The 10,472-nt window shown below is 35.9% G+C and overlaps 1 protein-coding gene and 1 pseudogene across 20 annotated transcripts in view; one reads left to right on the top strand and one right to left on the bottom strand.

The window, feature by feature from the left end:
* The window catches only part of PDS5A (PDS5 cohesin associated factor A), a 102,642-nt gene that overhangs the window by 26,733 nt on the left and 65,437 nt on the right, over positions 1 to 10,472 (top strand). For 17 of the 20 annotated variants that reach the window (XR_002829193.1, XR_002829192.1, XR_002829195.1 and 14 more), the window contains exons 3-7: positions 1,181 to 1,267; positions 1,772 to 1,869; positions 3,271 to 3,397; positions 7,047 to 7,127; positions 8,200 to 8,340. Coding sequence is in view for 14 of the 20 variants with exons in the window: in XM_006088492.3 (XP_006088554.1) it covers positions 1,181 to 1,267; positions 1,772 to 1,869; positions 3,271 to 3,397; positions 7,047 to 7,127; positions 8,200 to 8,340 (534 nt within the window). In the remaining 6 variants the exon portion in view is untranslated. Of the gene's footprint in view, positions 1 to 972; positions 995 to 1,180; positions 1,268 to 1,771; positions 1,870 to 3,270; positions 3,398 to 7,046; positions 7,128 to 8,199; positions 8,341 to 10,472 lie in introns of those variants that run through there. The other 3 variants (XM_023753640.1, XM_023753636.1, XM_023753638.1) reach the window with 3 other exon arrangements.
* LOC102418232 lies at positions 97 to 917 on the bottom strand (annotated as a pseudogene).

The raw sequence follows: 10,472 nt of genomic DNA on the forward strand, positions 1-10,472 counted from the left end.
CGCTATCATCCTGAAAAGTACAACCTTTGGACCAGTCTTACTGCTTTTGTTCCACACAACTTTGAAGTCACACATCAAATTCAAAAGTAGGTACTGAAAATTATTATTTACATGTAGGCAATAGTAACCAAAAGACTTGTGTCCAGGTCCTCAAAATGAAAATAATTGTTTGTCATGATGCACACTGAAAATAGTAAAATGGAAGTTCTGTTGTAGAAGAAAAGTAACAACACATAGAACCTATGGTTCTGTCAGAATGAGAAAGCCTAATAATTTGTAGTGGTAATAATATTTATTTTTTGCTTCTACTGAGAACAATATTTTATTAGTCATTTTTGTTTACAACTGAAATTCTGGGAGTTCAGAATTAACATTCTTGGCCGTGAGCTTATAGACACCAGAAAAAGTTTCAACCTTGTGCTCCACATTGCTCTGCTGGGCTTTATCCAAATGAACCTTTAATGAGCCGGCTGCTATCCAGTTTCATGCGAATTCTCTTGCCCACAATTTTACTTTGGAAAACCAAGTCCTCCAGGATCGTGTCATGCATGACTGTCAAGAGTGCAGCTCCTGGGATGTTTTTGCTTATTCTTTGTACAGCTTTTTCAAGTTGGCTTAGGCAGAATTCTCCTCTGAGTGATAAAGACAATGTGCTTCCCACTGAACTTTACTCCAACTCTCATACCAGCTGGACTTGGATTTTTTGGGAAGACTTCAATTGAGGAACCAGAACAAAGATTATAAATAGCTTTCCAACTGCCACCAGCTTCAGTATCCTTGGTCACTGTGATGTTCAGCTCCCTTACTGGTCCTTGAGGTCCTACTTTATCTCCAGCCTCAGGCAGAGCCTGGGAGCTGCTGAACTCTTCTGGCTTATTGCCATTGAGCTCCATGGTCTTGGTGCTCAAACTGAACATGTCCTTCTCCCTCAGTGAGTTCCGGCCTGAGAAGAGGCCTACATCTCACTAGAGTTCATCAAATCTGCTTTTAAAGGGTAATTTTATATGATTTGCTCTTTTCCAGTTATTTTGAATAGGCTAGTCTCAAGTCATTTGGCCAAAGGAGAATTTTATTTTATTGTCGTTTGTAAGAGAGAATAAACACACACACAAATAGTGTATTGTGAAATAATGATATGTATTTGTATCTAAATTAATATATTTTATCATTTTTTTAACAGGACATATTTTTGTTTATTACCAGACAGTTAAAAGGTTTGGAGGATACAAAGAGTCCGCAGTTTAATAGATACTTTTATTTATTAGAGGTAAAAAAAAATTTTTTATTTTAAAAATATCACCCTATTTCACATAGTAGAAAATTCTTAATAGTAATTTCATAATGTTAAGTGAATCTTTATTTTATCAAAACTCACTTAATAAAATGTCTTTAATTTTATTTTTTTGCTCCTCATGTCCTGAAAAGATAAAGTATATTCTACTGGGAAAACTGTTATATTATTTGAGACTTTATTTTCATACTTCTTTTTTTATTTTTTTCTAATCCAAAAAGGGATTAAGTTGAATTAATTTTCACTGCTTTTTATATTTTGTATGTTATATATGTCTTAACTATTTAGTATTTTTCAATTAGAGAAGGTTAATGTCTTTTTAAAAGTCAGAGTACATGACTACTTTAACAGTTGTAATTTTGTATGTTGGACTTTGATAAGCTTTAAGTAGATTTTTAATTCTAAAAATTAAGTTTTAGTAATGAGTTTGCTTTTGTGTAGCTTTTGTATGTGTAAATAATTTTTATTTTTTTATTTAAGAATTTAGCTTGGGTTAAATCATATAACATCTGCTTCGAATTGGAAGATTGCAATGAGATTTTTATTCAGCTTTTTAGGACTCTCTTCTCAGTGATCAAGTAAGTTATTTTTGAAGCATTTTGTTTGGCTTTTTTCTTGCTGTGCATATACACTAAGATCTTTTAGAGTTACAAGGAAATATTTTTCTTAGAAGACTTAACATGAAAATATTTGGAAGGACTTGCAAAAGGGGTGTCTTTCTAAAAGTTATGGAAAGCTGTATGTAATGACATAATTTTTCCACCAACTTTAAAATTTTTCATCTGTACATTTTACCACTGAATGCCCAGGATGTCCATTATACATTATTTCAAAAATTTTTAAAAATTATATGTGATAAATACATAAATTATATTACAATTTAATTGTCTTTTTAAAAATATTTTTATTGATTTCAAAGAGGAAGGAAGGGAGAGAGATAGAAACATCAATGATGAGAGAGAAATCATTGATCACTGCCTTCTGCACGCCCCACACTGGGGATCCAGCTCACAAGGTCAACACTCAACCACTGAGCCACACTGGCCAGGCTAATTTGGTCTTGATTTAAATTTTCCTGTATCTATGGCAGTATAGCTAAATTACAACATTTCTCTTGATTTGTCTTTGCATATATATTTTGACAAGTGTGAAAATGGACAGGTCAAGTCTTCAGTTAAGATGCAGACATAAGGAGAGAAGTCTAGATGTTCTACTAGTTATAACATTTTTGTAGCCAATCTCTTTAGGTAAGCTTGTATCAGCAGTAGATGTATTTATTGAGGACTAGTTGACTCTTCAACTGGTTAAGGAAGCAGGACCAAAACTGATTCTTGATTTTATACCTTGTTGATTTTTTTGATTGTTTAGAATTCTTTGAGAAATACCAGGATGACATTTTTAGGACCTTCTAGTCATAAGTTTCCATAAGTATTTTATATCAAACTTTCGATTTTCAGTATTGGTGAACTAAAACTTGTTGTGGCAAATGTATGCAGCATAACTTACTTGCATGTAGTTTATGGCTTAGACTTTTTTGTGTGTTTATTGTTTTATTTTGGGGTATTACGATCTAAAAGAATGAAAAACTGTCTGCCTTCATTATCTTGTAATATTTTTGTTTTCATACTTAAAAATTTTTTAAATCTGGAGCCATGTAAACATGGATGGTCTTTCTTTCATGTTGACATTTTTGTTTTATGAATTTAACTCACTGTTTGAATCCTAATTGTGTAAGGACTTAATTCATTTTAAAGTTCTTTGTTTCCTAAAATACTTTACAATACCTTAGGGCTATTATAATAAACAACAGAAGGAGAAAGTACATAGAGCAGCCAAAATTCCTTTGCCATTATTGGCATGGTTCCTTCAACTGAAAATCCTTATATATCTGACACAGTTGTTTTAAATTGGTAAGTTTTAATTTTCTTTTTGTATGCCTGGATTTTTTTCATTTCCTTTTGTTTCTTCCTCTTTTTTAGCAATAGCCACAATAAGAAGGTACAAATGCACATGCTAGACTTGATGAGTTCTATCATCATGGAAGGTGATGGAGTTACTCAAGAATTATTGGACTCCATTCTTATTAACCTCATTCCTGCACATAAGGTCTGTATATATGAAAATATTAAAGGTTAATATTTAAAGGTAGTACTATGACCATAGGGGTGCACATATCCTTTCTGATTGGTGCTTCTGTTTTCTTGGGATATATTCCCAGAAGTGGTATTACTGGGTCAGATGGCAGTTCCGTTTTTTATTTTTTGAGGAAAAGCCATACTGTTTTCCACAGTGGCTGCACCAGTCTGCATTCCCACCAGCAGTGAATAAGGGTTCCTTTTTCTCCGCATCCTCTCTAGCACTTGTCATTTGTTGATTTGTTGATGATAGCCATTCTGTGAGATGTTACCTCATTGTTCATAGCAGCACAATTTACAGTGGCTAAGATTTGGAAACAACCTAAATGCCCATCAGCAGATGAATGGATTAGAAAAATGTGGTACATCTACATAATGGAATACTATGCTGCTGTAAAGAAAGAAGGAATTCTTACTATTTGCAACAGCATGGATGGATCTGGAGAGCATTATGCTAAGTGAAATAAGCCAGTCAGTGAAAAATAAATACCACATGGTCTCACTTATTAATGGATGATAAAGAACATTACAAACTGTTGAACAAAAATAGAGGCAAAAAAGCATCGAGCAGACTGTCAAACTACAGCAGGAAAGTAGGGGAGGGTTGTGGGGGGTAAGAGATCAACCGAAGGACTTGTATGCATGCATATAAGCACAACCAACAGACGCAAGACACTGGGGGCGAGGGGACAAGGGCAAGTGCCGGTGGGTAGGGGAGGCCGGTGGGGAGGTCAGTGGCGGGGAAAAAAGAGACATATGTATACTATTTGTAATACCTTAAACAATAAAATAAAAATAAATAAATAAATAAATAAAGGTAGTACTACACATAAAATAATTATTTTCACCATTTGCCATCCCACGTAAATATCCCTACTATCATTACCTAGCCCAAATAAAATGGAGTGACACACATCACTCTTGGAGCTATTATTATTTTTAGAAGATACATTGATTAACATGTATTTTCACTCAGTTAAGTGCTCTGTTTTCTGGAAAATTAAAAATGTTTCAAATTCACTACTCATATCTAATCTGGGAATTATAAGGGGTTAGAGTACTGTCTTGGCTAGTTTGTTGTTTTTTTAAGAAAGAAAATTTTCTCCTTTGTAATGTAGGAATTTGTATTTCTTCTTAGAACCCATACCCTACATTTTTCTTAGGCACTTGCAGAAAAAGATTTGGGCAGAAGCAGGAACTATGGATAATGTTAATCATCGTTATTAACATTAGTTAATTAACATTAGTGGGGTTTTTTTGTGTTTTTTGTTGTAGTAGTAGTAGTTGTTGTTTTTAATATATTTTTATTGATTTTAGAGAGGACGGGAGAAGGAGAGATAGAAACATCAATGATGAGCCCTGGCCAGTTTGGCTTGTGGATAGAGTGTTGGCCTGCAGACCAAAGGGTCCCAGGTTTGATTCTGGTCAAGGGCACATACCTTGATTGCAGGCTCCTCCCTGCTTAGGTTTCGGTCAGAGCTTGTGCAGGAGGCGAGCAATGGATGTGTTTCTCTCACATCAATTTTTCTCTATGTCTTTCCCTCTCTCTTCCATTCTCCCTAAAAATCAATGGAAAAATATCCTCAGGGGAGGATTAAAATAAATAAGTAAATAAACGAACAAACATGATGATGATGATGATGATGATGATGATAGACAATCATTGATCGGCTGCCTCCTGCATGTCCAACACTGGGGATCCAGCCTGCAACCCAGGCATGTGCCCTTGACGGAATCAAACCATGACCTCCTGATTCATAGGTTGATCGATGCTCAACCACTGAGCCACACCAGTCAGACTTAACATTAGTTATTAACATTAACTGTAGATAATGTTAAGGAGAAAGGATGATTCACAGCTGTGTATTCCTCCCTGTTCCTTTTTCGGTTTCTCTCTGTTAGGTCCTCCTAAGGAATTGAATAATATAGTCCCCTCAAGCTCCACCACTGGGCTATACTTAGGCCTACCCTACCATTGATGTTTACCCTCCTACTTTTTTCTCTAATGGTTCACTAAACTATTATCAGATGTTAGATGTAATTCATTATAAATTCTTTCTTTCTTGACTCTCTGATTCTCTAAATATCATTTGCATTTTATTGATTTAAATGAATCTGTAATCGGTCAAATTTTTTAGTATATGTCAGGCAAAATAAGAGAGGAAAAACTTGGAGGGAAATAGTGCGTTTGGTATTTATATTCTAGTTAGTATTTTTATGAGTAGGAAATAATATACCATTTATTTTATTAATATTTTTTATTGATTTTTAGAGAGAGGAAGGGAGAAGGGGAGAGAGAGGAAGGGAGAAACATCAGTAATGATGAGAGAGAACCATTGATCGGCTGTCTCCCACATGCCCCCTACTGGGGATTGAGCCACAACCCAGGCATTTGCCCTTGATTGGAATTGAACCTGGGACCCTTCAGTCCACAGGCCAATGCTCTATCCACTGAACCAAACCAGCTAGGGCAATAATATACCAGTTTAAGAAATATAAAGGTTGCCTTAATTTTGAGCTAATCTTATCCTTTTGCCAGTGGAATAAAAGCAAGGGTCAGAAGTCTGGCTCACTGCCTATTTGTGCAAATAAAGTTTTATTTGAGCACAGTATGCTCATTTCTTTCTATTTTGTCTATGGCTGCTTTCACCCTACAGCAGGAGAGTTGTATAGTTGCAGCATTGACCATATGGCTCACAAAGCCTACAATTTTTACCATCTGGCTCTTGGCATAGTCTCTTTTTGGGAGAGGTAAAAAGTGATGTTGAATGAATCTCAGTTTGGTCTAAAACTTCAGAGTATAGAGATGTTAATAGGTATTCTCCAAAACAAGAATTCCATTTTCAGTAAGTTTTTAAATATTAAATGTGTATTTTTTTTCTAGTCATTTTTAGACCCTTTAATATTTTGTAGTGCATTGGGAATCTTGAAGAGTGAACATAGTATTCAGCATTTCAGAATTATAATTTATTGGCAATTTTACTTGGAAAACTTTTTAGGTCTACTCTGCCTCATAGCACATGTTGATCAGACAATGAAATACTGAGATCATGAATTAGAGAGGGGTGTGTGTGTGTGTGTGTGTGTGTGTGTGTGTGTGTGTTTAGGATACATGGGTATAATTGCCAATTTAAGTTGGTTAACAAAACCAAAAGCCTTTGATTTTTAGTTTAATAAAACTAAACTTGATATAGTTTATGACTAACTAATGTACTATTTTAGTTTTTTATTCATATAGTGCTATTTTCAAATTCTGCATTTAAGACCACTTGACTAACGGATATTGGGTAAAACCTTAACTGGGATTCCATTGTATTTCTTTTAATAATGTTTTTATTTCAGAGAGGAAGGGAAAGGGAGAGAGAGAAACATCAATGATGAGAGAGAATCATTAATCGACTGCCTCCTGCCACGACCCCTACTGGGGATTGAGCCTGATCGGAATCAAACCCAGGACCCTTCAATCTGCAGGCTGACACTCTAACCCCTGAACCAAACCAGCCAGGGCCCATTGTATTTTTTGCTTTATATTTTGTATGTTTGAAGACTGTTGTGTTCTAATGGTGCTAGGATAAATTCACCAAATCATTTGTAACTTTGCATATTTGTATTTTTTTCAGAACTTAAATAAACAGTCCTTTGACCTCGCAAAAGGCCTATTGAAAAGGACAGTCCAGACTATTGAGGCCTGCATTGCTAATGTATGTATTTCAGCTTGTATTTATTCCATAATTGTGTAATTCTTAATCCATGTACTAATTTATTAGAAACTTACACATATAGGTTTATTTAGCCTATAAACAGCTTCATTTACAAAAAAGTATGTTGCCTTTCAAAACAAATATCTTTTGATGATACTATCAGAAAAGTATATGCTTGTATCAGTTGCATACAATTGCCTTTTTAGCATTTTTAAATTTAATTTTTTTTCTAAGTGTGTATGTGTTGGCAGGAAATGGAAGTTGCATCTAATTGTGCTCTTGACATTGTATTATCTTTGTTTTTTCCTAACATTTTTTAAATGATCAGTTTAACTTTTATATCACAGCTTTTCCTTCTCTGTGTCCTCTGACTCACAATGTATTTGACTTTCTCTGAGTATTTAAAAAAAACTTACCACTACCTTTAAATTGTCTTTATTACTAAAGTCATGGAAAAATTGGACACACTCAAAAAAGATTAAGACAAATTTTTTTCTCTGCTATTAGGAAATTTCTCTATAAAGTGTTCTATGATGAATTACATAAACTAAGTTGTTCTGTTTTAATGAAAATTAAGATTCCTACAAATGTCATTCTAAATTTTTAAAAAATATATCTTTATTGATTTCAGAGAGGAAAGGAGAGGGAGAGAGAGAAACACCAGTGATGAGCGAGAATTATTGATCGGCTGCCTCCTGCATGACCCCTACTGGAGATCCAGCCAGCAATGTGGGCATGTGCCGTTGACCGGAATCGAACCCGGGACCCTTCTGTCTGCAGACTGACGCTCTCCACTGAGTCAAACTGGCTAGGGCTGTCATTCTAATTTGAAAGAAAGCTAACAACCAGTTCTTTTTTACCTTTCTCTTCCATGTAACATTCGTAATTTGATGTGTAGAAGTTCATTTCATTTGTTTGGGTGACTGTCATATCATATATTGATGGAAATATCTGTTCTGTTTCAGGCCCTTCAGTTGTGTATATAATGCCTAATTATATAGTTGTTTTTTTTCAATTATATAGTTTTTTAAACCATGTTTATATTATATTTTTGTTTTAATATCTCCTATAGTTTTTCAATCAAGTCCTGGTGCTGGGAAGATCGTCAGTAAGTGATTTGTCAGAACATGTATTTGATCTGATTCAGGAGCTTTTTGCTATAGATCCTCACTTATTATTATCTGTCATGCCGCAGCTTGAATTCAAACTGAAGGTAGGACTAACTATAATTTTTAAGCCTTTTAAACTTTAAGAAAAAAAATATATGTATATATATCATAGTTTTTCTTTAGCTGTAAAATATGAGTTCAATTTATCCTTTTAATATTTAGTTAAGGTATATATTTTGGGATCATTTGAATACAGCAGTATCTCTTACCTGGGTCATAGGAGAATATACATTGCAAAATTATAACTTACCTAGTTGTTAAATATTTGATGAACACAGTGACACAAAGATATGAAATATAGAGTATCCCAAAAACTTATGATTCATGTTATTAAATGGTATAGTATTAGATATGGTTTTTTTATTTTTAAAATATTTCTATTGATGTCAGAGAGAAAAAGAAAGGGAGAGAGAGAGGAACATCAATGAAGAGAGAGAATCATTGATTGGCTGCCTCCTGCACACCCCTCTTGGGAATGAGCCTGCAACCCGGGCATGTGCCCTGACCAGGAATGGAACAGTGACCTCCTGGTTCATAGGTCAACGCTCAACCACTGAGCCATACTAGGTAGATATATTTTAGAACATCAAAAAATTTCAGATTGAGTGCTCACAGGGTCTTGATTACAACTATTTTACCCTTTCATAGTATAGAATAAGGACAGAAATTTTACTGTATGACTTGGGAATGTATTTTTTTATAACTAAGCAAGAAATTTATGACTCCTCAAAAAATATGAAAAACTTGACACTTGATCTTCTATTCTACCTTACACAAGATAACACCTTACATTTGCTTAATGTTCTAGACTTTTTGAAAGGCTTTTTATATACAATATCTTATTTGATAAGTAAACCAAGCTATAGTATAATTAATACCAACATTACAGTTTATATTTTTGAGATAACAAGCATAAGATAAAATGTTTTGCTCAGTTATACAGTTAAAACAGATAAGAATTGTCCACACTATCTTTATTACAAGCATTTATCTATATATATACAAGGCTAAGTGTCCATCCGACTGGTGGCTATGATGCGCACTGACCACCAGGGGGCAGACGCAAAAAAAACAACCGGCACCATGTACCTGGTGCCAACAAACCAATACTTGGCTAGCCCCAAGTGGGACACAGGCCCTGCCACCACCCTGGAGCAACACCCCACCAAACCACAGCTGACACTGCCAGTACCCCATGGTGCAAAATGCGGCCCATAGCCCAGCCCATCCCAGCCCGGAAACAGTGGCTGTGGGCGCCGGGTAATGACATCATGTAGCAACGCCCAGCTTCCTCTCCCTAGCGACTAGCCTCCTTGGAGTTTCTTCAGCCTAGGAACCCGACTTGCTTTATAGTCAGATGCAAACATTTTACACTTTAACCAAATGTCTGTGAAGCGTTTTCCCGTGCCTCATCTCATTTGATCCTCACAGAAGTCCTGGAGTAGGTAGATAGGAGAATCGGCAGAATCCTATTTTCTTTTCATTAGCCGGAAAATGGAGATTTAGAAAGCTTAGAAACTTGACCTGACTGAAAAGAAGTAAGAAATGGTGGAACTTGAAAATGACTTCAGGTTTTCTCACTACGCAGAATATAGTCAAACACTGCTACGGTTAAATATTTTACCCTTTTTTTCTCCCTGCATGATCTATGATGATAATCTGCTTCATGTTGATATTTGCTGCTGTGTTGCTGACAGTTACCTGAAAGAGAAATTGGGGTGCTTCACTGGGCTGGAAAAAGTTTAGCTAAATCAGAAAGCAGGTCTAATTAAACAAGTTTATATATATAAAATATGTATAAATACAAATATAAAATATATGTGTGTATGCACACAACGATATAAACAACAGATAAATATGTAAATTGACACCTCCACGACACCCCACAGCCAATCAGGAAGGGAATATGCAAATTAGTGGGACAAATATGGTGGCAGCCACAGAGCGGGCAGGAGGCTTTGGGTCGCCCCTGGCGAGGAGGAAGCCAAGCTTCCCGCCCAGTGCCACTGCAGAAGGAGGGGGCCTGTGGGCGGCGGCCACGGAGCTGGCCTGAGAGCGTGGAAGGCTTGGGTTGTCGGGCCGGCTACCGAGGGAGGAGCCTGCAAACGGCCCTCAGCCCCTTACCCAGGCTAGTCAGGCACACCACGCGAGGGACCCCCACCCTGAAGGGAGTGTG

The sequence above is a fragment of the Myotis lucifugus genome, unplaced genomic scaffold, assembly GCF_000147115.1.
Source record: "Myotis lucifugus unplaced genomic scaffold, Myoluc2.0 scaffold_48, whole genome shotgun sequence".
NCBI classification, from domain to species: Eukaryota; Metazoa; Chordata; class Mammalia; order Chiroptera; family Vespertilionidae; genus Myotis; species Myotis lucifugus.